General features: G+C 44.7%; 1 protein-coding gene across 1 annotated transcript in view; it reads left to right on the top strand.

Moving 5' to 3' along the window:
* The window catches only part of LOC147447726 (ureide permease 2-like), an 85042-nt gene extending 58565 nt beyond the window's left edge, over window positions 1-26477 (top strand). Inside the window, exons 4-7 of the mRNA XM_086523443.1 lie at window positions 7936-7988; window positions 8064-8131; window positions 24833-25207; window positions 25905-26477. Of these exons, the coding sequence (XP_086379569.1) occupies window positions 7936-7988; window positions 8064-8131; window positions 24833-25207; window positions 25905-26069 (661 nt within the window). The 3' untranslated portion in view covers window positions 26070-26477. The remainder of the gene's footprint in view (window positions 1-7935; window positions 7989-8063; window positions 8132-24832; window positions 25208-25904) is intronic.
* The last annotated feature ends 143 nt before the right edge of the window (window positions 26478-26620 follow it).

Here is a 26620-nt window from a genome sequence, read left to right as displayed (position 1 = left end):
CTCACGAGATCGTTATGCTCGGCTGGCCTTGGAGTCCTCCCAGCACTTTGACAACATAGGGGGATACATCAGGTTGGTATGCACAAATGGAACCATGGTTTGAGCTACATGGTTTCTATTTTGTATGTGTTCTCTAAGATACACACCCACTTTTTGTATATGTACCTCTCAAGATACACACCCACGTTTTGTATATGTACCTCTCAGGCTCTTGATACCCACCTTTTACAACTCTAGTAGTGTTTCCGTTTAGTTAGTTTCTTTCTTTCTTTTTATTGAAACCTTGTATCAAATTTACCATGATGTAACATTCTAATCCCATAGGGCAATATGGCCTACTGAGGATGATTTTGTGAGGCCTAGATACATGGACACCCACTTATTTCATGGGATACGATGTGCTATTGGCTAGATATGCACATCTTCACTCCAGCTTCGGATCAAGACTGGTAGACACAGCGGAGTACCAGTAGAGGCCAGGTCATGTCCCCTATGTCACATGGAGCCTGAGACAGAGTTGCACTACACATGCCACTACCCAATTTACTATGAGATACGAGGCCTGTTCAGAGAGGGCTTTGGACCACTCTCTAGAGTCATGGGGTATGAGGACCAGAGTTATCTGGGACTGTTTTTGCTCAAGTTGCGTAGACACAGAGAGAGCCTGATGAGAGGAGAGGCTAGCTAGTCTTAGAGACGGATCACAGACATCTTTAGAGCGGACATTGGGTAGCCGGAGGAGCAGCTACCACAGCAAAGCTCACATTCTCCACACACCAGAGGCACGCTTATTGATCGAGCAACCAAGCTAGGGAGATCCAGACACCCACGACTGTAGAGGACTACACATCATGGACGGAGGCTGCATCAGAGGATTCGGATCACTTTGGTCCAGCATGCACAACGCCCGGTCAGACTAATTACCATGGAGGAGGTTGATGAGATCTGCCAGCGACCGATGATGGATCTACTGTGATTTAGCTCTTTCGAGGATTGTACACCGTGCTCATCTTGTACCAGCCTTTGTATCAGCTATTACCCATTATATCCACACACACACACATTGTGTTGTATTAGCCCTCAGTCACTACTTTCACCCCCCTACTCATATCTTACACAGTTTCAGCTAGCTGCTTTGTTCACATCTAGCAGTTTAGGATTCTATAGTACCCCTTTTTCAATACCTTTTATTTTGGGTACTAGACATTGTATCAGATTCGCTGCGTTGTAACTTTTTGGTCTCATAGTTCATTTTGGCCTTTTGAAGACATTCATATAACATTTCATTTTCTCTCTCTCCCCGGCTAGAGATAGAGGCAAGAAGAGCTACTCATACCCCTCGAGCAGAGAGGTTCTGCCAGCTTTGCACTGAGAGGGTGATTGAGGACGAGGAGCACTTTGTCTACAGATGTAGAGCATATGAAAGTATCAGAGAAAGATGTGATGCTCCTCTCAAAGGGCACCCTACGACACATCATGGAGTCTAGAGATCAGCGCTAGTTTGGCCGTTTTCTAGTGGAGATACATAGACATAGAGAGACACTACTAGCACCAGTAGCGGCAACAGAGGGGGGCAGACAGTCTCCGCTTATAGATTTCTTCTAGGGGACCACCACTGTTGGGGTAAAAAGCCCAATGTGGTCGCCCAGGTAAGTGGGCGGGCCGCCAGGTATGTACATATATTCTTTTGTAAAAACCTAATAAGAACTCACTATGCTCTACACATTACAGTAGAGCGAGTTCACCATATCGTCGTGCTCTTCTTCTCGCACTCTCTCTCGCGTCGCACTTCCGCTCGTACTCCTTCAACTGGTATCAGAGCTCAGATCGAGGCTCGGGGCAGCACTGCAGAAGGCTAGAGTCACCAACTCAGATTGGAGTGAAATTCGACAGGCGAAGACACGGCCCCAAATCTCGTGGGTGAGATCGAAGGGCTCGGTGTTCTCAGAATTTCATTCTGAGGTCATCTCGGCCACCGTTCAGCTTCGACAAAGGTCTGCGCAGGCCATTTTCGACTACGTGGTCTCGGCGGGTGCAGATCCGACTCTGCAAATTTGGGGTTTTCGGCCTACGACTGCAGGTGCTGAGGATATCGACACTCCCAGAGTGTTGATTTGTCGCTGTCTACACATCGAAAGACGGCTCACAGTTCTTGGAGGCGTCACATACGACACGGGCGCATCTACACACAGACTGTAGGCGACATCCACTAGTTCATCAGGTAGCTTGTGTTTGCTGCTTGATATTCCAGATTTCATCCTGACATTGCAGGTACTTCCATATGGGATGTATTGTCAGAGATGATGTATGTTTGTAGAGGGTTTGTTGGCTGTGAGTCACGCAGCAAACAACCGCCGCAGCGGTTACAGCATAGAGTGGGAAATTTGTGGATGTATGACTTTGTGGGAAGTCTATGTACTGTCAGATTTACTGCAACCTTTGTTGAGGGTCGAGTGAGGTTTTATTGAGCTGGGGGATTCTCGAATGTTGAGATCCTTTCGGTGATACAGGTCTTGGAGCGATCCCTCGAGCACCCTTAGATAGGCAGCTAGGATGTATTGACTGTGAGTTAGACAGTTGGGATTGCATCTTTGCTTTACTGCTGTTGAGGCATTTTCACAGTCTATGCTTACAGGACAGTGAGAAACAGTACAGGTGCAGGACAGGTTTACCCGCAACTTACAGTGTCAGAGAGACAGTGTTTTTTGAGCTGTTTTTTGGTCTGTTTTTTTAGTACACCATAGCCATTTTACAAAGGAGACTCTGCCAAAATTTCTGCAGAATCTGAAGCTTTCTTGGTTCATTTGACAGGTTGATATTGGTTCAGAGGTCAGTTTACAGAGTAAACTTTGCCGAATTTTTCCAGGAAAGTAAACTACTGTGAAGCGTAGCTATGGTTGGATCACAGGACACTGCTCTTTACAATATCAAGAAGCTGGATGGAACCAATTTCCGATTGTGGAAGAAGCAGATTTGGCACGTGTTGGTACAAAAGAAGCAGATAAAACCTATAAAGCTCAAGGGGATAAAACCAAAAGATATGGACGAAGATGAATGGAGCGAAATGGATGAATTGGCACTTTCTACCATTATGCTAACTTTGGCAGAAAGCGTTTACTTCAATGTAGCAGACGAGATGTCGGCTTATCAAGCATGGTTAAAGCTGAGTGATCTTTATGAGAAGCAGAGTGCAGCTTCACAGGTATACTGGCTTAAGAAGCTTGTTGACTTGAAGATGAAAGAAGGGACACCTATGTCCAATCATCTGAATGAATTCAACACAATCTACAGTCAGTTGTCAGCTCAAGGTGTCAAGTTTGATGAACCTGTTAGAGCTATGTTCCTGTTGATCACATTGCCGGAAAGTTGGGACACTTTTCGCACAGCTTTGAGTAATTCTGCACCTCCAGATGGTTTGAACATAGCAGGTGTAGAAGGAAGTCTGCTTACTGAAGAAACCAATAGAAAGACAATGGACAAAGGCAAAGGAACAGTCTTAGTTGTCAAGGGAAGGACCAAAGAAAAGTACAAAGGTGGAAAGAGGAATCAGTCTCGTAGCAAGTCTCGCAGTGCTAAAGGCAAGAGTGACATAGAATGCTACCATTGTGGCAAGAAGGGTCACATGAAAAGAGACTGCAGAGAATGGAAAGCAGAAAAAGGCAAAGAGAAAGCTGAAGACCATGGTGAGAAGAACAAGTCCTCAGTGAAGATTCAAGAAATAAATGTGACAAACACTGTTGCAGAGGATGACAGTCTAGTGTCAGGAGACATTTACTTCTTGAAGAATACAATGGACTCAGCTCTTCTTACAGCATCTGATGGAAATGCACTGAGTGACTGGATTATAGACTCAGGGGCATCACTTCATGTGTCTCCAAACAAGGAGTGGTTTACCTCTTATGTGACCACTAAAGATCATGTTCGGCTAGGCAATGGGCAGACATGTGAGATCTTAGGTGTTGGAGATGTTCAATTGAAGTTTCAGAATGGCTCTTCTTTCACGTTGAAGAATGTGAGACATGTTCCCGCAATTACAAAGAGCTTGATCAGCACAGGTTTACTTGATGATGCTGGCTACGTCACCACTTTTTGACAGAACATGTGGAAGATATCCAAGGGTTCTATGACAGTAGCACATGGAGTAAAGTCTGGAGGACTTTACATGATTTATGTATCAAATGTCTCTAAAAATGTAATCAATGTAACCGAGCAGCCGAACGTTTCTTTGTGGCATAGCCGGTTAGGACATATGTCCAAGAAGGGAATGGAAATCTTGTCTCGTTCTGGTTATTTGCCTGGCTTTTCATTTAATGATTTTGAATTTTGAGAACATTGTCTGTATGGTAAGCAAACACAGCAGCCACATAAGCATAGAAGCAGTAGAAGAGATACACAGTTGGCACTTGTTCATAGTGATTTGTGTGGACCTATGCCTAACCTATCTCTAGGGGGAGCTTCTTACTTTATGACATTTATAGATGATTACTCGAGGAAAGTATGGGTTTACTTTCTCAAGCACAAGGATGAAGCGTTTAGTGTTTTCAAAACGTTTGTGACACTTGTGGAGAATCAGAGTGGCAAGAAGCTTAAATGCTTACGCACTGACAATTGTGGAGAGTATGTTTCAAAGGCCTTTCAGGACTTTTGTGAGTCAAAAGGTATAAAACGTGAACTTACTGCTCCTTACAATCCTCCTCAAAATGGTGTTGCTGAGAGGATGAATAGGACCATACAAGAGAAGGTCAAAAGTATGTTGTCTAATGCACAGCTGTCAAATGGGTTTTGGGCTGAAGCTGTATCAACAGCTGTTCATCTTGTAAATAGATCTCCTAGCAAGGTTTTGCAGAAGGATTCAGTGCCAGAGATGGTATGGTCAGGCAAAATGCCCTCATACAAGCATCTCAGAGTCTTTGGCTGTGAGGCATATACTCACGTTCCAAAAGAATTTAGGAACAAACTTGAGCCAAAGAGTAGAAAGTGCATCTTTCTAGGCTATGGTAATTCTGATGAGATGGGGTACAGACTTTGGGATCCCGAATCCAGAAAGGTTGTCCGCAGCAATGATGTTCACTTTAATGAATCCAAATATCATTCTAAACCAGAGAGGGTTGAGGAGATTAGAAGAGTTGTCTTCCAAGAAGATGGACCTGCACGTGCAAGACAAAATGTCAGGGCTCAAGAGGAGCAAGGACAGGATAGAGTGGAACCACAGGTTGTGGCTAAGCCTGAGCCACCTATTGTGCGTAGATCTGGACGTATCACGCGACCTCCTCATAGGTTTGTTCCATCTATGAACTATGTCATGTTAACTGATTGCAATGAGCCTTCATGTTACAAGGAAGCAGTGCAAATGAAGGACTCCGGGAATTGGCAATTGGCCATGCAGTCAGAGATGACAGCTCTGCATAAAAACCAGACATGGAAGCTAGTTAAATTACCACGGGGCAAAAAGGCTCTACCCTGTAAATGGGTTTACAGGTATAAGATCACCGCTCATGATAGTCAGCCAAAGTACAAAGCAAGGCTTGTTGCCAAGGGCTTTAAGCAAGAACAAGGCATTGACTTTGATGAAGTCTTCTCTCCGGTGGTCAAGATGACTACATTGAGATGCTTTCTTGCATTGGTTGCCATATTAGATTTGGTGTTGCACCAAATGGATGTCAAGACAGCGTTCTTGCATGGTGATTTAGATGTGGAAATTTACATGCAGCAGCCAGAAGGGTTTGTTGAGAAAGGCAAGGAAGATTGGGTATGCCAGTTGTTAAAGAGTCTTTATGGCTTAAAACAATCACCGAGGGCATGGTACCATAAATTCCACAAGTTTATGCTTTCTCAAGGCTACAAACATAGTGAGTTCGATCACTGTCTATATACAAAGAAGACTAAGGATGGCAGTTGGCTGATCCTTATTTTGTATGTGGATGACATGTTGATTGCTGGCAAGCACTTGGAAGAAATTTCAGCTTTGAAGTCAAAGATGGCAAAATCGTTTGACATGAAAGACATGGGTGAGGCAAGTCATATACTTGGTATGCGCATTGAGAGAGACAGATCAAAGAAGTTGATTTGGTTATCTCAAACAGAGTATATTGACAAGGTTTTGCAACGTTTCAATATGGAGAAGGGAAAGGCACTGAGTGTTCCATTGCCACCATATGTGAAACTTAGCAAACAAGATTGTCCTATGTCTGAGGAAGAACAGGCTGAAATGGATAAGATTCCATATGCGTCTGCAGTGGGTAGTTTGATGTATGCAATGATTGCCACTCGCCCAGACATTGCATTTGCAGTGGGAGTAGTAAGTCGATACATGTCAAACCCAGGCAAGAAACATTGGGAGGCAGTGAAAGGAATATTGAGATACCTGAAAGCTACAAAGAGTATGCGTATATGCTATGGGAGTCAGGAGCTAAGTGTAAAGGGTTTTACAGACTCAGATTATGCGGGTGACTTAGACAACCGAAGGTCTACGTGAGGGTATGTCTTTACATTGGCTGGTGGAGCAGTATCATGGCGTTCTAGATTACAAGATTGTGTTACTCAGTCTACTACAGAGGCTGAATATGTTGCAGCATCAGAGGCATGCAAAGAATCAATTTGGCTTAATCGACTAGTAACAGATTTGGGAATCAAAGAAGAGATGCCTGTGTTATATTGTGATAGTCAAAGTGCTATACAATTGGCTCGCAATCCAGTTTATCACTCAAAGACAAAGCATGTGGATGTGAAGTATCATTTCATCAGGGAAATGCTCGAGGATAAGAAACTTTAGCTTGTCAAAGTTCACACCACAGAAAATCCTCCTGATCTACTTACAAAAGGACTTCCCTCAGAGAGCTTTGCGCATTTTCGCAAGCAGTTAGGTGTAGGGTAGTACATCACTTCTCTACATCTCTTGTATATTAGCTTGTATAGTAGCTTCTCTCACACTTGAAGTACCACATTGGACTTTAAGTGGGAGGTTGTTGGGGTATAAAGCCCAATGTGGTCGCCCAGGTAAGTGGGCGGGCCGCCAGGTATGTACACATATTCTTTTGTAAAAACCTAATAAGAACTCACTATGCTCTACACATTACAGTAGAGCGAGTTCACCATATCGTCGTGCTCTTCTTCTCGCACTCTCTCTCGCGTCGCACTTCCGCTCGTACTCCTTCAACCACCCTACCGCCATCTGTCACACAGACACAGCAAGGGGTCACCCTACAGCAGGCTGAGACAGTTTGAGCTAGGAGATGCCCCCGAGCTCCAAGATAGAGAGCTTTGAGACTCCATCGCATGCAAATGTAGGAGATTCAAACTCGCTACCACCATGCAGCCCAAGGGAGATTTGATCTGATGCTAGCAAACCCAGCCGCGATCATACGTACATCCCTTACACCACACCCACCCATGTACCCGATCTTACACCCCCAATTTGACATAAGAACTAGTCAACTCGATGCACTTCATGATTGTACTTCCCTGAGCACATAGATGTGTACACATACCTCCTAGAGATAGAGTCCCACCACACAACCACCCCCCCCCCCAAAGAAAAAAAATCATGTACCATGTATCTTGTATCCTAGCCTCCCATGGATCACTCCCTTCCCCGTTACCATAGGACCACATTTTGTTAATTTGTACTTTTGTCCTTTTTCGATAGATGGATGACACACTCATGTATATTTGATTTGTCTCATAGGCCAACTTTGGCCTCTAATAGACGTAAAAAGATTTTTCTTTCTTTCTCCAAAAGAAAATTGGGATTGACTTGCATTTTACACAATCAACAACCAAAGATAACCTGGAAAAGAAGATTTGACTGCTGGACTCTTTTGCAGCCTATCGGAGTTTGAATGTTCAGTTTCTTGTGTTTTTGATAGTTGCAGCATCACCTATACTCGTCAATAGCAAGCCTGTATGCACATGTATTCACTATTTGGTTTATGCTAGGTTGGATGTAGAAGCAGATTTTGAGCATCTGAAGGGTGATGAGCCAAAACCGAGTATGTTTTTTTCCCATTAATTATTTTTGATGCTGAAGTCCTCAGTTATTCAGTATACTAGTATCCTTTTTGCAGGAGTTATAGATTACAAGCCTGGGACAGCAGAATTTTTACGTCAGCTGGAAATCACCAGGGCTATCAAGGTACAAGTCCATTTTTTGCATTGGCATTGATTTTTTGTGATAATTATGCCCTTTCTGAATGCATTGGCGTTGGTCATGTAGACTTTTGTGGTTGAGTTTGCAGTATCTCAGTAATTTGGTGCCTGGCCTATAGGCCCCTCATGTATACAAGCCTGATTTTTGGGCATCTTCAAGGAATTTCTGTAATTTAATTGCAACTCTAGTTACTGGTGCAAAGAGAAATGAAATGATATATTAATGTCTTCAAAAGGCCGAAATGACCTATGAGACCAAGCTGTTACAACATAGAGAATCTAATACCATGTCCGGAATAAAAAAGAACTGAAACAAAAATACAACTACTACAAGCTGGGACTGCCCAGTACAATGAGAGGGGGCAGGGGGGAAGGGGGGGGGGGGGGGGTAAAGATATGGTAGAGATCCATCCTCATCGGCACTTTGGACGTCGAGAAAGTATGGCTCGAATCCTCTGTTGTAGTCTCCGTCGATACTGTGTAGCTCCTCTCCTCAATCATGGTCATCTAGATCTCCCTAGCTCCAATGCTCGGTCTATGAGAATGCCAGCAGTGGTAGTATGAGTGCAGGCAGAGCTCTGCAATGGTGGCTGCTCCTCTGGGTGTCCAATATCCAGTGTAAAGAAATCTGCAATCTGTCTCTGGGACTGTCTCTCTCCAGCTCTCCTCAGTAAAGTGTCTCTATGCTTGTGTAACTCAAGTAGATACAGTCCAAGACATCTCTGATCCTCATAACTCATGACCCTAGATAGAGGCCCAAAACCCTCTCTGAATAGACAATGAAAACGGCCTCGTATCTCATAGTACACTTTGCAATGACATATGTAATGTAACTCTGTCTCTGGCTCTAGATGACAGCGGCATATCCTGCTATCTGTTGGTATCCCTCTGAATCTGCTAGTCTCAATCTCGAGCTGATGTGAGGATGTGCGTATCTGGCCAATGGCACAATGCAAACCATGAGAAAGATGTGTGTCCATATAGCTAGGTCGAATCACAAACCCATCTCCTGTACCGGCTCTATCCATGTCCTCCTCGTGTCCAGCTGGATCAGATCCTGACGAATGAGTCTAGTAATCTCCACACATGTCAGAGACATCAAGGGTGCATGTAGAGAGTACTGAAAAGGAGGCAGCCTGTCCATGGTGAAACCATGTGTCTGAAACCATGATGTCATTTGTGCATACCAGCATGATGTATCCCCCTATAGAGCTAACTGTCTGGAGGACTCTAGGGCCAACCTGGCATATCTATCTCTGGTAGTATCCCATAGGCTGTGTACAAAGGAGACTGATCTGGTAAGCGCCTCAATCTCCATAGGGGGGGCAGCTAACTCCGCTCGGATGATATCATGCAGTACGGAGGCCTTGGCTCTAATCAGCCGGGAGATCATAGATACCAAGGGCCTCTCCATATGTCTCCAACCATCCTGGCCTACAGAAGGTCCCCAAACCTGAACCCCATATAGCATAGTAGAAGCAACCAAGGTCCAAAGTATCAAAGAGCCATAACTTTGTCCTAGGTTCCTGGAACTGAACCTGCGAACACATCCTCTCCAATCCTCCCAAAGCCGCATAAGCTCTAATCAATCTAGTCTCTGCTGCTCTTCTCAAAGAAAATCTCGGCCCAGTAAAGACTACCCCCAGGTAAGTGTATGCATGTGTATACTACACAATATCCTGACCATATGTGAAAGTAGGTATTGGTCTCCTGATCCATTGTGGTGTGGTGTTAAACACCATAACCTTGGTTTTACCAAGGTTTACACACAATCCACTATCCTCTGCAAAACTGTGGAGTGCATCCAAATGTCGTTATATACCCTCTGGTGATTCAGATATTAACACAATATCATCAGCATATAACCACATCCCTGCCAGCTGGGCACCTCTGTCACCCTCTCTATCAATGTAATCAGACACCTCATCGACATACATACCAAATAGAGTAGGAGACAATGGGCAGCCCTATTTCACCCCAATAGTAGAGTGAACTAAATCAGATACCCCTTCCGGAGTGCGTACATGTCTCATCACTGATCTATACAAAGCCATAATCCCCCAAATCAACTCTATGGGCACCCCCATCTCCTGTAGTTTGCGTATCAATCGAGCTCTCGATACCATGCCAATCCGATCCTCAAAGTGACCCTTCGAAAGGAGGACGCTGGAAAATATGTATCCCAAAACCTCTGACAGTAGTCACTGAACGTGTCTTTCTTAGTCATTCTTAAATGATGCCAAGCCTTGATGAAATCTTCTTCATATTTTTCTGTTATCCAGGCAGAATTGAAAATTCTCTTGAATTCTACCCACTTCTTAGGTGCTTCTCTGCGTAACAACAAAGTAGACCACCATGTAAGTGCATTTTCTTTCAAGTAAGATGCCGCCCTTTGCACCTTGGAACGTTCCGAGAACTGACCTCCCCAGAAGGCGACATCAGACTGTTGTATGAACTCAAGGGCTCGATGGGTGTCCTGGCAGCCTAAAAATGTGTCAAATCTGACTACTTGACCCCCATCCTTGAACTCCTTGGTCTTCTTGTTCTTTCCCCACCCTTAGAAGAGGACGAGCTCTCCTACTAGATGGCCTCTTATGCCTTCTACACTTTTTCAAAAATCTGCTTTTTTGGCTTTTTCTCCGCTTCTTTTGCCTTTTCTCATCCTCTCTGGAACTAGACAACGATGAACTATTGGAACTCTCTGAAGACGAAGAAAAATCCGAGTCATCCTTGAAACGAACACACTTCTTGGATCTACTTAGCACCTCAAAAGTCGACTTCCAACCCAAATAATCGGGGAAATCTGTTGATTTCCTGTTCTTCGGAGAGTGCTTTAAGCCTTTCCTTAACTAGTTCATCTTCTTTTCAAGAGCTTTGTCAAACTCTTTCTGCAAGTAAAGTTTCGGCTTTTCTACACTCGGCATCTCTTTCAGCTTCCTTATTATCTTGAGAGGAGAATCAACGGCCTCTCGCCATCTCGAGTGAATGTCATTAATCGGGTAATTCTTCAGGTAATTCGCATATTTTGGATCTTTGGAGTACTTCAAAATCTCCGTTGGTTTCTTTAGTTCCCATGCTAGGTTTCAACTTTTCTTCATCTCCCCAGTGACCAACAATCGTAGGGGTGTTGTCTTTGTTGGAATCTCTGTGAGAACCCATGTGTTTTGCAGAAGGGATTAGATCCTCCGTAGTAGCTCTGATACCACTGTTACACGCTTGGACACTCCAAGCAAGAAATCAATAGCAACACACGAACAAAAACTGCAAAATTGTTGAACTTGGAGAGAGAAATGAAATGAAATGTTATATTAACGTCTTCAAAAGGCCAAAGTGACCTATGAGACCAAGAAGTTACAATGCGGTGTATCTGATACAAAGTCAGATTAACAAAATAAATAAAACTAGGATAACTAGATAAATACTGCGGAATCCTAAACTAAGCTGATAGGTGTGAAAGGCAAAAGGCGTGAAATGTGTGAACTGAGCTATACAATGTGTAGACAATATGGGAGAGAAGTAGAGATCTATCTTCATAGAGATCCATCTTCATCTGCACTCTGGACGGCGAAAGAGTATGGCTCGAATCCTTTGCTGTAGCCTCCTTCGAAACTGTGTAGCTCCTCTTCTCCATCGGGGTCGTCTAGATCTCCCTAGCTCCAATGCTTGGTCTATGAGAATGCCAGTAGTGCGGGTAGACCTCTCCACTGTTGGCTGCTCCTCTGTCTGTTCTTCTGGGTGTATAATATCTAGTGTAAAGAAATCTGTGATCTGTCTCTGGGGTTGTCTCTCTTCAACTCTCCTCAGTAAAGTTTCTCTATGCCTGTGTAGCTCAAGTAGATATAGCCCAAGACATCTCTGATCCTCATAACTCATGACCCTAGATAGAGGCCCAAAACCTTCTCTGAATAGACAATGAAAACGGCCTCGTATCTCATAGTACACTGTGCAATGACATATGTAATGTACCTCTGTCTCTTGCTCTAGATGGCATAAGCGGCATATCTTGCTATCTGTTGGTGTCCCTCTGAATCTGCCAGTCTCAATCTCTAGCTGATGTGAGGACGTGCGTATCCGGCCAATGGCACATCGCACACCATGAGAAAGATGCGTGTCCATATAGCTAGGTCGAATCACAAACCCATCCCCCGTGAGGTGGAGAAAAGGCTCTCTATCTTTGTGCCCAACTCCTGTATCGGCTCTATCCATGTCCTCCTCGTGTCCGGCTGGATCAGATCCTGACGAATTTGTCTATTAATCTCCACCCGCACGTCAAAGACCTCAAGGGTGCCTGTAGAGAGTATTGAAAAGGAGGCAACCTGTCCATGGTGAAACCATGTGTCTGAAACCATGATGCCATCTGTGCATACCAGCATGATGTATCCCCATTAAGAGCTAATTGTCTGGAGGACTCTAGAGCCACCTTGGCATATCTGTCTCTGGTAGTATCCCACAGACTGTGTACAAAGGAGACTGACCTACTAAGCGCCTCAATCTCCATAGGGGTGGCAGCTAATTCCGCTCGAATGATATCATGCAGTACGGAAGCCTTGGCTCTAATCAGCCGAGAGATCATAGATACCAGGGGCTTCTCCATACGCCTCCAACCATCCTGGCCTACAGAAGGTCCCCAAACCTGCACCCCATATAACATAGTAGAGGCAACCAAAGTATCAAAGAGCCATAACTTTGTCCTAGGTTCCTGGAACTGAACCTGCGAACACATCCTCTCCATTCCTCCCAGAGCCGCACCAGCTCTAGTTAGTCTAGTCTCTGCTGCTCTTCTCAAGGAAAATCTCAGCCCAGTAAAGACCACCCCCAGGTAAGTGTATGCATCTGTATACTCCACAATCTCCTGACCATATTTGAAAGTAGGTATTGATCTCCTGACCCATTGTTGTGTGGTGTTAAACACATAACCTTGGTTTTACCTAGGTTTACACACAATCCACTACTGCGTAGTGCATCCAATTGTCGTTGCATACCTTCTGGTGAGTCAGATATCAGCACAATATCATCAGCATATAGCAACAATGGGATCCACGTCCCTGCCAGCTGTGCACCTCTGTCACCCTCTCTGTCGATGTAATCAGACACCTCATCAACATACATACCAAATAGAGTAGGAGACAATGGGCAGCCCTGTTTCACTCCAATAGTAGAGTGAACTAAATCAGATACCCCTTCCGGAGTGCGTACATGTCCCATCACTGATTTGTACAAAGCCATAATCCCCCAAATCACCTCTATGGGCACCCCCATCTCCTGTAGTCTGCGCATCAATCAAGCTCTTGGTACCATGTCAAATGCTTTGCGAAAATCCACAAAGCTACAATAGATCCGTCTCCCATGTGCTTTGCCCTCCTCAATGATGGCCCTGATTGTCACAATATGATCAAGAGTGGAGAAACCCCTCCTGAAGCTGGCCTGACCCTTTGCCCGTACACCCTCGCCCTCTGCCCAATTACTCAAGTGTTGCTCCAGGATAGATGCATACAACCGTGCCAATGTGTGTCCAACCATAATAGTGCGGTAGTTCCCAGGCTCTGTAGGGTCACCAGCCTTGAAGATGGGCACAATATTAGACAACCTCCAAGTCTCAGGTAATCCCTCACACATGGCACGATTGAACAACACTGCGAGAACCTCCATCAACATATCCCTGGCATGTATAAAGTGCTCCGCTACTAGACCGTCATGATCATATGCCTTCCCGGTCTTCATCCTGTCGATGGCCCTTTGTACCATCTCAGGTGTAAAGAAAGTGCTCGTAGCTGGGCAAGGCTTGGTAGGGTTTGGAAGGGGTTCCTGTCCAGGAACCGTATATAATGATGTCGCATATTGGCCCCACACATCAGGTGAAGTAATCACTAGGGGAGGGGAGTGCTCATGGAAGAGTCGCCATGCCTCTCCTGAGTCCCTACTCAAGAACATCTGATACAAGTCTCGCTCCATCTGAGCTAGGTAAGCTCGCTTCTTCCGTCGCACAAGGCGTCGGAAAGCAATCCGAGACTGTCTGTAAGTGATGACTCCTAAAAGAAGATCCCTCTGAAGCTGGGCTCTCATCTCTCTGCACTCCTCATCATACCAACTATTCTGGGGCATGCTCCCAGAATGTCGTCTCTTGCCCGGCTGAGTGTGTGCGTATGCCACTGATGCAGCCCCATGCAGTGTCTCAGTCAGTAGAGTGGTGCACTCCTCCACTTAGAGGCCTGTACCATTTGTGCCAGCTGTGCCTTCCAATAGACGGTCCCAGATCTCCTCTGAATAAACGAAATCAGTCTCTGGTGTAAATGTATAGCGGGTGTGTGACCTGCCTCCTGATGTCTGGGTTGTACTATACTGAAATTTAACGGATAGTGTCAAGAGAGCATGATCTACTGCTATGCCCACTGACCTGGCTCCCACTGTGAAATCCTGAATGCAGGGGACAAAGCTCGGTTGTGTCATAACATAATCCAGTGTACTGGCCCCATGTCTATGTAGAAAGCATGTGAAACCGGATGCTCCAAGAAATCGTTGTAAGCCATTAAGTATGGCTAATCCATGTGTAGTCGTCATTTCCATGAGGTATCTCCCATACTCCGTCTGCTCTCTATCATCTGAGCATCTGTCAAGTCCCAACTCACCCACATCCAGCTCTCTAAGCATCTCATCTGAAGTGTCGTAGAAGACTGTCTGCAAGTTGCCCGTTCGGGCATTGAAGTCCCCTAGGAGAATGATATCACCATCCCTAGAAAACTCCCAAATGTCATCATCTAGGATAGAGAAAGGCGACTGCCCTCTGGATGCGGCATACATTGATGTACTGGGAGGAAAGTAACATATGGCAATATATAGGAATCGACCTGTGTCATCTCTCAGTCTCACCCACGTATAACTAGCATGATCATCTCTTCGTACAATATGCAATAATGGTTGTAGTTTCTCTCTAAATAGCACTGCTACTCCTCCTGAACCTCTACTCCCATGCTTAGATCTCGCATTTGTCCTGTGAGTTGTTTCCCATCTGTATCCCACCACATGTGGCATTACCTGTCCAGGGGCCTGATGAGTCTCTGAGAAGAATACAATATCTTGTCTTTGAAACTGTTCTCAAATGCACCCACGTCCAACCTCATAGACCCATTACAATTCCAGGTAGCCATCTTCAGTGTGGTCCCATAGGTCTCGCACCGTCATGCAGTACGCCACTCTAAAATCACCACCCGTCCATCTCTGTAGAAGGCTATCTTTCCCTTCTCCCTTGCCGTTGTAATCTCTGGCATTACCTCTCTCATATGTGCGAGCTGTGAGAGAGTCAGGTCATCACCGAGGAAAATACCTGTCTTTTTGAGAGAAGGCCTCTTCCTCAAGAATTCCTTCTTCTCTTCCAACGAGGGGAAGCGTAGTATGAGATCTCTCCCCTTTGAAGACTCTCCCATGCCATCACTTTTCTTACCTACCCTCCATACCTTTGTGTGCAAAGGCTTCTCCATCCCCATCATGGATGTAAGGCTTGTGACCTCTTTCTCCACATTGTTTATGTCCTTCAGACCGGTCACTCTCACATGCAATGCTCGCATCCGCCTTCTTTGTTCCTCTTCGAGAGTCATGTTGATAAGCGTCGGTGTACAAGGAGTTTCTTGACCTTTCCCTTTCTTGGCGACCTCAATCCATTTTTCAGCCTCGTCCGCCTTTTTCTGTATCATCTCCGCCCATGAAGATGTCTTTGCCACACTCAATTTCTCTTCCTCTGTGATCATCCTTACCTGTTCCTTAATTTCTTGATTTCATCTATTACCGAGGTTTGAAATTCGCCTTCCTCTAGTCCATTGCTTACTATATCAGCAAGCTCCTGTTTAAGGGCTGAGAGAGAGAGAGAGAGAGAGAGAGAGAGAGAGAGAGTAAGCACAAAACGGCGGAGTTCTGTCCCCAGATGCACTAGCCCGAAAGGTTGGCACCCCTTTCGCTATTTCTTTATTATTGCTTCGCAAAGGTACAACTCCCAAGGGTCCAACTCTCTCCGAGACTTTGCATCTAGATGCTCTTTAGAAGAGTGGCACTTCTAAACTTACAAGGGTCTCAAAAGCAAAGCCCCAAAATTATATGATCCAAAAGCACAAGCACCCAAAAGATTTGCCACCGAAAGCATGCAAAAACTGCCAAAACTACAGCCAGTGCAAAACACGGAAATCTGTACAATTGCCAACTCATTACTCTCAGCGTAATTTACGAAAACCAGCTAAAGGTCAAGCTTTTGATGTTTTAGGGTTTTAGGCCCCTCAAGTGGTGCTCCATAAGTTCTTCAAGTCAATAGGGGTTAGGTTTTTAATTCCTGACCCCCTTTAGGTCTCTCACCTAAATCTTCAAGGTTCAGAACTTTCTTTTGTTCTTCTGGGTTTAGTTTCTCTTTGTCCTCTCGGTCATTTTCCTTCCAATTGGGCACGCCACATCAGCACTTTGTGACAACATTCTCTATAGAAAGCCATCTTCGTGCCTAACCCCTGTTCTATCCATGTCCTCTTGGTGTCCCACTAGGTTAGGTCCTGGTGAATGAGTCTAGTAATCTCCACTCGTGTAAGAGACAACGATGGTGCATCAAGGAAGTACTAGAAGGGAGGCAAGCTGTCCATGTTGAAGCCATGTATCTGGAACCATGATGACATTTGTGCATACCAGCATGGTATGTTCCCCTGTAAAGATAACTATCTGGAGGACTCAAGGGCCATTCTGGCATATTTTGTCTCTGGTAGTATCCCATAAGCTATTTATAAAGGAGATTGATCTGGTAAGTGCCTCTAGTAAGTGCTTCTATCTCCATAGGGGGGGGCTGCTAACTCCACTCTAATGATCTCGTGGGACATGGAGGCCTTGGCTCTAATCAGCCGAGAGATCATAGGTACCAAGGGCATCTCCATACCTCTCCACCCAACCTAACCCACAGAGGGTCCCCAAACCTAAACCCCATAGAGCATAGCTGAAGCTACCAAGGTATGAAAGAGCGAGAGCTTTGTTTGGGTCTCTAGGAACTAAACCTGCGAACACATCCTCTCTAATCCTCCCAAGGCCGCGTACGCTCTAGTCAGTCTAGTCTTTGCTGCTCTCTTCCAAGAAAACATTGGCCCAGTGAAGATTACCCTAAGATAAGCATATGCATCTTTGTACTCTACAATCTCCTGACCATATGTGAATGTAGGTGTTGATCTCTTGATCCACTGCGGTGTGGTGCTTAACACCATGACCTTGGTTCTACCAAGGTTTATAGACAATCCACTATCCTCGACAAAGCTAGGTAATGCATCCAAATGTCACTGCATGCCCTCCGGTGACTCAGAGACCAACACAATATCATCAGCATATAACAACAATGGAATCCATGTCCCTGCTAGCTAGGCACCTCTGTCACCCTCTGTCAATGTAATCAGAAACCTCATGTATATACATACCAATTAGAGTAGGAGACAATGGAAAACCTTGTTTTGCTCAATTAGTGGAGTGTACTAAATCAGATATCCCCTCTCAAGTGCGTACATGTCCCACCACTGATCTATATAGAGCCATGATCCCCCAAATCAACTCAATGGGCACTCATATCTCCTATAGTTTGCGCATCAATCTGGCTCTGGGCATCATATCAAATGCTCTGTGGAAATCCACAAGCTACAATAAATGTGTCTCCCATGTGCCCTACCCTCCTCAATGATGGCTCTAAGTGTCAGAATATGGTCAAGAGTGGAGAAGCCTCTCCTAAAGCCGGTTTGTCCCCCTGCCCATATGCCCTCATTCTCTACCTATTTGCTCAACTGTTGCTCAAGGATAGATGTATACAACCGTGCCAATGTGTGTCCAATTATAACAGTATGGTAGTTTCCAAGCTTGTAGGATCACCTGTCTTGAAGATAGGGACAATAGTAGACTGTCTCCAAGTCTCAGGTAGACCCTCACACATGACACGATTGAACAAAACTGCAAGAACCTCTACCAACATATCTCTAGCATGTATAAAGTGCTCTGCTACTAGACCATCATGAACATATGCCCTCCTGGTCCTCATCCTGTCAATGGCCATCTTTTCCATCTTAGTTGTAAAGAAGGTACTCGTAGATGGGCATGGCTCAAGAGGATCTAGGAGAAGTGTCTGTCTAGGGACCGTGTATAAGGATGTTGCATACCGACCCCACACATCAGGGGAAGTAATCATTGGGGGGAGGGGAGGGGAGTGTTCATGAAAGAAACGCCATGTCCATCGCACAAGGTTCCGGAAGGCTATTCGAGACTGTTTGTGATTGATGACCCCTAGAAGAAGATCCTCTCTCTCTCTCTCTGTCTCTCTCTCTCTCCAAAAGAAAATTGGGATTGAATCTAATTCATTTTACACAATCAACTGTGACATCTCTCTCTACAAAGGTGATCCATGTCAATCTCTTTGTGAGATCGAGAATCCTCTATGCTACTCATACATTTTCTCCTTTTCTTGTCTCACACTTGCATCTGAAACTATTTGTGTTTCTAAGTGACTCTTGAATTGACCTTTGGGTATTTGAGCTAACTTGATTGAGTTGCAAATCTTGACCGTGGGGCCTAAACCCTAGCAAAAGAAGAAGAAGCAAAAGACCTATCAACTTACTGAAGACCAACCAAGTGGCCCAAAAAGACAATTCCTTCGTCTTCTCCAAGCTGTGTGTTTTCCTGCAACCCTAATTCCAACAAGTGCGTCTCAGGGTTTCGATGATTGAGACTGACGTGCCAATGGGCAGGGGAGGCTAGCAAAGCTATCCACAGGTCATAGGGCACAAGGAAAGAAAGGAAAGGGAATCAGCTAGTAGATCAAAGAATTCCCCAGATCCAGGTGAGGTGCCATTGGATAGGGAACTTGAAGTGGAAGAGACCGATGAGATTCTCGTTCCAGAACAGATACTGGCTCACAGGGAAAGAAAAGTAAAAGGTAAAGTGAAACGGTACTTCTTAGTTTAAGAACTATCGGGCATTGGATGCGAAGAGGATGGAGGAGGAGGACCTAGCAAATACTCCTTAGGTTTGGAACTTTACCTTGAGGCTTTGGTCTAGCTTCGACTATTCCAAGAGATCTGGATGATCAGAGGGTTGAATCTAATGCAGCCCGCCGGGAACTGCACAAGAGGGGAGTTACTCCACTCCTTTGTCACAGACTACCTAGATGGAATAAAGTCACTGACTTCCTTTGCATTTCAGGGATACTCATGGGGATGACAGTATTCTGCTAGATGACTTTGTGAAAGAAGTACTTCAAACTGGGAATTCATGAAATGAATCTGTTATATGTGCTCTCTCATGTGAGTAGTATTTGAGTGCATGTTTGAAAGACGAAATGACTTCGGTCTTGTTCTTTGGAGAGATAAGATGGTAACAAGATTTAGTGAATCAAGACATCTACGAGAGATCAGTGACAGATCTGGATGTGATTGCTAAATACATTACAATAGATCATGATTTGAACTTAGTGCATCCCGACATCTGTTAGAGATCGGTGAGATCTAGATGTGATGCCTAAGTGAATGAAATTCTAGTGCATCAAGATGTCTATCTAGATGAGATGACTGGATACTATTGTGAGTGCATCAAGAGTTCCAGAAGGATGAGTTGGCTACACAGTTATCTAGGTGGAATAAAAGTTCTAGATGGAATGAGATGGCTAGATTGAATGATTGAAACACCATGTTTTGTGTGAACTAAGTGTGTGATTTTGTGAACCGCATGCTATTATGTGGATGAACTGTCTTGAGGAGATGGTCAAGGGCATGGTTTGCTTGGTTGAAATTTGAAATGAAAAGATATGAATTTGATAGTAACAAGATTTAGCAGATCAAGACATCCGTGAAAAGATCAATGTGGTCTGGATGTGATTGCTAGATGGGTACAATGATCAGGATTTATATATGAGACCCTCGACAGAAATGTGATTGATCAATGAGTGATGTCTTTGTAGAAGTGTTGGATTGGTGGAGTTTGGTGCATGTGTACATAGAGTCAGTGTCTACTGATAAAAGTTTCTGTCCTTTGGCTGTTTTTGTGGGCGTAATCGAGGGCGATTACAATTCTTTCAAGGGGGGGAAATGTCACAAAGTGATGATGTGGCATGACCAACTGAGAGAAATGGCCGAGTGGACAAGAGAAACTGAACCGACCAACTTGAAGAACTTATGAGCACCGGCTGTGGGCCTTAAAACCCTAAAGACCAAAAGCTTAAACTCTAGGAGAGACTTTTGTAAATCGCGCTGACATGCTGACGTGGCAGATCGTATGGATTTTTCGCATTTTGCGTTGGCATTGCCATGTGGCAGGTTGTATGGAATTCTGTGATTTGCGCTAGCTTTTGGGAGCAGATGCTTTTGGGGTTCAATGCTTTTGAACCTGATGCTTTTGGGACTCTGCTTTTGGACATCCCTTGTACTGTTTATAAGAGCCCTTGAAGCCTCACTCTGCAGAGCATCTGGACGCAAAGTCTGAGACCAGAGGACCCTTGGGAGTTGTACCTTGATGTGATCAATAATAAAGAAATACCGAAAGGGGTGCCAGTCTTCGGGGCGAGTGCTTTTGGGCACAGAACTCTGTCGTGCCGTTCGACTCTCTCTCTCTCTCTCTCTCTCTCTCTCTCTCTCTCTCTCTCTCTCTCTCTCTTTATTGAAGTTCAGTGGTTTTAAGGTTTTTGTTCGTGTATTGCTATTGATTTCTCGCTTGGAATGTCCAAGCCTGTAACAGTAGGTGAAGGGGTTGCCGCTTTTTGGAGCATAGAGACATAATGAGTTGGAGTTGATGTTTGATTTATAGAAATTTGTATATGTTTCTTGTAGCCATCCTTGGGGAAGCTCGTCGAAGGGTAGTTCATGAGACACAGAGGTTAGCTTTGCCTTGGTCTGATAGTCAGACACAGAGGAGGTTGATTAATGGGCGAACTCGTGCAAAGGAAATTTATTTCCTCCTCTACGTTATATAGGCTCACCAAGCCCAAAGGCTCGAACTATAGCATCATTTGAGTCATCAACCTCAATGACCTCGACACCTGCTTTTGGGCTGGGTGGTACACTATGGCTAGCTATTGTAAGAACATTGGAAGATGGGTTATTCGCAAGCAAAGATTGAATAGAGACCCCATAACAAGGCATAGACTTGATAGCTTCCAACCACTCTAGCAGGTCTTCTTCTGGCCCATCAGGTGGAGTAGGCTGTTATAGTTCAGGGTTGGACTCCATCAACAAAGAACCATGTTGCACCACTGAATCCATCCCTCCTTGGAGGCGAAGTGGTTTCATTGTGGAGCCTAGAGTATGTATCCACATGGTGTCATTGCCCCAATCATGTAGTGCTTTAGTGTGCCGTAGCCATGGTCTATCATTGAGCAAAAGAAATCCTCCCTCAACCTAGGGAAGATTAACCACAACAAAATTCAAGCTAAAGGTGAAGTCTTGTACCTGCAAGGGCACCTTGTCCAACGTAACTGTGAAGGGAGTAGGTCGGGTAGGCTACAGACCTAAAGCCAACATAGTGAACTTAGGCATCAGGTTGATGCCAAATCCACCATCCACTATCACTCCTGAGAATTGCCGCCCCAAGATGGACACGGTGAGACAAGGGTGTCTATATTCAATGAGGAGAGCAATGGGGTAGGATATCATATAGGACTCTGATGGTTGCACTAGGACCTGCTCCGGGGTAAAGCGACTAAATAACTGCAAGGGTGTCACTACGGAAACCCGCATCTAGCCGGAGCATGCCATAGAGTGATACTTGCTGAAAGCTTCAAGATAGTTTCCATTGTAGGTTTTTCTCTTTGGATCAATGCCTTCTTTGTTCCTTGATCTATTGTAGGTCAGCAACTGCTTCTAAGAAAGCCCCATCAATATCAGAGAGTAGAGATGAGGATCCTCTCTTAGCACTAGGGGATGGCTTGCAAATCTCTGGAAGAGGAGTATTCACTGGTGAGATAATGTGTGGGGGAGTTGAACTTGTTGGAATGCTAAGACCGAGGGCTGCCCTCTGGGCCCGAGTGAGAACACCAACGGGCTCCTCTACCAACTGTAGCTTGTCTTGAGGGGCAACCACATGGGCAGAAGGTGGCGGCTGAGGGGTGGTGCTAACCTCTATCAAATTGATCTTGGGAAAGGTAAATTCAAGTTGGCTGTGACTTGGGCTCGAAGACATGGATGCGTGATGTTTGGGACAATCCTTACTGTAGTGATCCTCAGTCTCAGGGCAATGACAGCAAGGAGGAGACCCTTTGCAGTGCTATTCCATATTTCATGTAGCTTGTGCCGTTGCAATTGTTGTTCACCTGCATGAGCGACAATCCCCCGGAGAACGCATTCTTGCATTGCTGGGAAAGACTAAGCTGTGATTGCATATTTAAGTGTGTTTAATGCTGCTTGTTCTGCACCATTCTTGTCCCATACCTTCGACCCCATTCTCGTTCTGAACCATCCTCATTCTGCAGTCCCGTTCCACGTTTCATGTAGCTTGTGCGGTTAGAGTTGGTGTTCACCTGCACGAGCGGCAAGCCCAACTGCTTACGCCCTTTCATTCTTTTTAATAGCGCCCTTTCATTCTTTTTAATAGCCTCCATAGCCACCCGGCTCCATCCACATCAGCACCTCATACGCCCACAGTGTTTAGCCTTATCCTGGCAGTGCTTTCCTGCACCCTTAGCTCTTTACTTCTCCTCCTCATTATCACAGCTATTCCCGGCTCCACTACCCCATATCTCATAGTGTCAATCCCCCATAGTCTGAAGCCTCTCAGTTTTTGCCACTCACACACCCACACATACACACACTTCGCAGCCGTCCCTTGCATAGCCTTCCTCCGTCACACAAACATTCGCACACATTGACAGCTTTCCCTTTTCTCAGCCCGTTCCCTTTAGCCGTTCAGTTCCTTTCCGTGAGGAGTTGGGTGAAAATTACAGGATCTGTCAGGGTATAGGGAGAAGGCACTCTTGTGGCTGTAACATTGGCCTCAACCCAGCGTTGGTGATTTATGAGCTCCTCTATTGGCACTCTACTATGATAAGCCGTTCTATTGGCAAGGAATCCCACTAGGTCATCTGCATTGACACACCCAGATCACACTCGGTGTTACGCTACTATTTATTGAAGTGATCTTCTGTTCATTATGGATTCTGATGGTTTCTCCGTTGGAGCCAGACTTCAGATACCCTCAGCTCCAGTCGCAGTTCAGTGGTTGCATCAGAGCAGTTGTTGCTTGGTATGCAAGGTGGTGGGATACAGGCTGGACTAACTTAAGGCTACCTTTCTTGACAGTCCTACTTTCAGGATTGTGATTGTCTGGCCATTGGGGACAGGTTGTTGCAAAGTTTAGTCGAGACATAGTACCAGGCTATTTAAGTTCTTGCACATAATCCCTTTGACTTCAGCAGAGCTTATTGCTATTTATACAGATGGAGACAAGCGAGGCTGTTATAGTCGAATTTCAAGGCCGATTAGCAGAGGTTCAGTTGCATATTCAAGAGAGTAGTAGTCTGGGCATTGTTTTGAGCGAGGGTGGAGCACCATCCGATAGTTTTTACACTCACTCTTTGATTCATTCTTCACCCCTCGTGAAGAATCCTCCTCGTTTCACCTCACCCCCTACAATACATGGTGGTGACTTTCTTTAGAGAGTCTACTTTATTGGGCTTCCAGGACATTGTTTATAGGGCAGGACATAAGGCAGCTACATGTACACGGAGAGTGGCACCTCTAGCATAGACAGCAAACAGATGTCCGAGAGAGGCAGGCACAGGTTTCTATAGGTACTAGAAGGTTAGAGGCAGAGAGCACTTGGAGGGAAGCAAAGAAAAGGAAGCGACGGCTATACAAAGGCATATAGAGGCTCCTCCAGTTTTAAAGGTTTACAAACGCAGGGATCCTATAGTACAGGGTCCATCTCTTGATGTTTCCTTCTCTTCAGCAGCTATATCATTTGCACCTTCAGAGCTTGACGAGGCTCCTGAGAATATTATTGTCCCTTCATGTAGCTCAGACAGAGATGAGATTCCTCTTGATGTTCTTATGACATAGTTTGAGGAGAAATTTCCACCTCTTGGCGTCGATAAAAATGTATATGCTAGAAGACCTGAGAGATGAAGAACCAAGCAGTATTTTTTGTGTATTTATGGCTTTTGGGATCACCAGTCAGTATATTTATCTTGGAGACTGTGCCCTTGAGATGTTGAGAGAGAGAGAGAGAGAGAGAGAGAGAGAGAAATGAAATGAAATGAAATGTTATATTAACGTCTTCAAAAGGGCAAAGTGACCTATGAGACCAAAAAGTTACAATGTGGTGGATCTGATACAAAGTCCGAGTACCAAAAATAAATAAAAAGGTGCTTGAAAAAAGGGGTACTAAAGTAGTGAATGGGAGCTAATACAACACAATGTGGGTGTATCCTCAAAAAGAGCTAAATCACAGGAGATCCATCATTGGCCGCTGGTAGATCTCATCAATCTCCTCTATGGTAGGTAGTCTGACTAGGTGTCGTGCATGTCGGGCGAGAGAGAGAGAGAGAGAGAGAGAGAGAGAGAGAGAGAGAGAGAGAGAGAGAGAGAGAGAGAGAGAGAGTACATACATGATTGCATCCTCCAAGGCCCAAAGTTAAAGAAAAACGAAAGAAAGAGATAGTGTAACAGAGATCTTGCACCTGATTCCACACTTCTCATTGTGTTTTTGTTGTCAGGTTCATGGCAGGAGCATTTTCGTTGGCTTGAGTATTGTGATCTTTTCAGGACTCTGTTTCTCTCTTTTCTCTCCTGCCTTCAATTTGGCCACAAATGATCAGTGGCATACACTGAAGGATGGGGTGCCTCACTTGGTTGTGTATACAGCATTCTTTTATTTTTCTGTTTCATGTGTGATTCTTGGCATTGGGCTCAACATCTTGTTTCTCTATCATCCCATATGTGGGCTACCAAAATCCTCCTTCAAAGCCTATATTTCAGATTGGAGCGGCCGCCACTGGGCCTTACTTGCAGGGTTTCTTTGTGGTTTTGGTAATGGTTTCCAGTTCATGGGAGGTCAGACAGCGGGCTATGCAGCAGCAGATGCTGTCCAGGTTGGTAGCTATTGCTTCGCTGGTTTTATGCTCATCTATCTCACACATGCATGCATGCACTTATCCTCTGTTTGAGAAGAGTGTCTCAGCTAACAATAACCACTTTAGAGCAATTAGAAAGGGGAAAACGTGGCTCGGCACCGTATGAAGTTAGACAAAATATGTCAGCATTATATGCATACACTTGTGATGTTAACATCTGAAAAACAAGAGCATTGAGACAGAGTGTAAGGGCATATGCACAGAGGGCATGATTCTCTCCTCTTCTGAAGGTTGGTATTATGCTATTATTGTATGGATAGGAGGTGTGATTTTGGGTGGACAAGCATGTGCTCATTGCTTCTTTGCTGTTATTTAAGCGACTCTCATAGCAGTTGAAGAGAATGGAGATCTCAATGCACTTTATGTGACTCCCATTGAAAAGGGGTTCTTTTTTTTTTTGAAAATTTAGAAATGCACACTCACACCCAGGCACCATAGAACTTTTTCTTTGATGCACTTTGTGCTAGGAGCATCACGAAGGGATCTTTTTTCATCAACTCACTAGGGGCTACAAAGTGCTTGTTTTAAGACACTTGGAAACTATCCGATAGTGGGATCACAAAATAATGGGTGAAAAAAGCAATTCTAATCAGTTTCTGTTTTTGACAATTGTACTGGTATTAATTGGCTAAGTTGCATGGTGGCTTCTTTGCAGGCACTTCCTCTAGTGAGTACGATATGGGCAGTGATACTGTTTGGAGAGTATCACCGCTCTTCTCGGAAAACTTACATACTTCTCACCAGCATGCTCTTCATGTTTATTGTGGCAGTTGGAGTTCTGATGGGGTCATCTGGGCACCGAAAGCCACAAGCACAATGATTAGGCAGTCATTTAGTTTCTTAATTCTTTCATTGATAAAGAGAATTGTCCATATGTCCATTTATGATGATTTAATCTTGACAGCTTTAGAAATGGAAGGCATTTATTGAGATTACATGTCTCTAAGTAAGCTGATACTTAAGTGTACATAAACCTTTTTTTCTGGTCAACTTCTCAAGAAAAGTCTTAGCCTCATGTGTCAATATGGTCATCTTCTTGACTTCCACTGGATCATATTATTGTGGGTGGAGATTCCTAAAATGGCTTTAGCATGTTAACACGAAAGGCCTATAGGAATGCCATACTGAACCTTGCCAATAGTGAAAGTCAAATGAAGAGATCCTCAGTCCTAATTTCGCATCCTTCGCTTTCTAAAACAAACCCTTGTGGAGAAGGGAGTTAGGTGTACATTTTGCTTTTGCATGTGAAGCATTGAAACCTCTTTGATTTTTCAATTTGGAATATCTAAGAGCCCCATGTTTATTCTCTTGTTTTAGAATGCCAATGTGAGATCCTTCACCTCATTGTAATGCATATAGAGATAGCACAAG

Source organism: Adiantum capillus-veneris, chromosome 11 (genome assembly GCF_014529385.1).
Source record: "Adiantum capillus-veneris isolate H3 chromosome 11, ASM1452938v2, whole genome shotgun sequence".
NCBI classification, from domain to species: domain Eukaryota; kingdom Viridiplantae; phylum Streptophyta; class Polypodiopsida; order Polypodiales; family Pteridaceae; genus Adiantum; species Adiantum capillus-veneris.
This window is presented reverse-complemented; position numbering and strand designations above follow the sequence as displayed.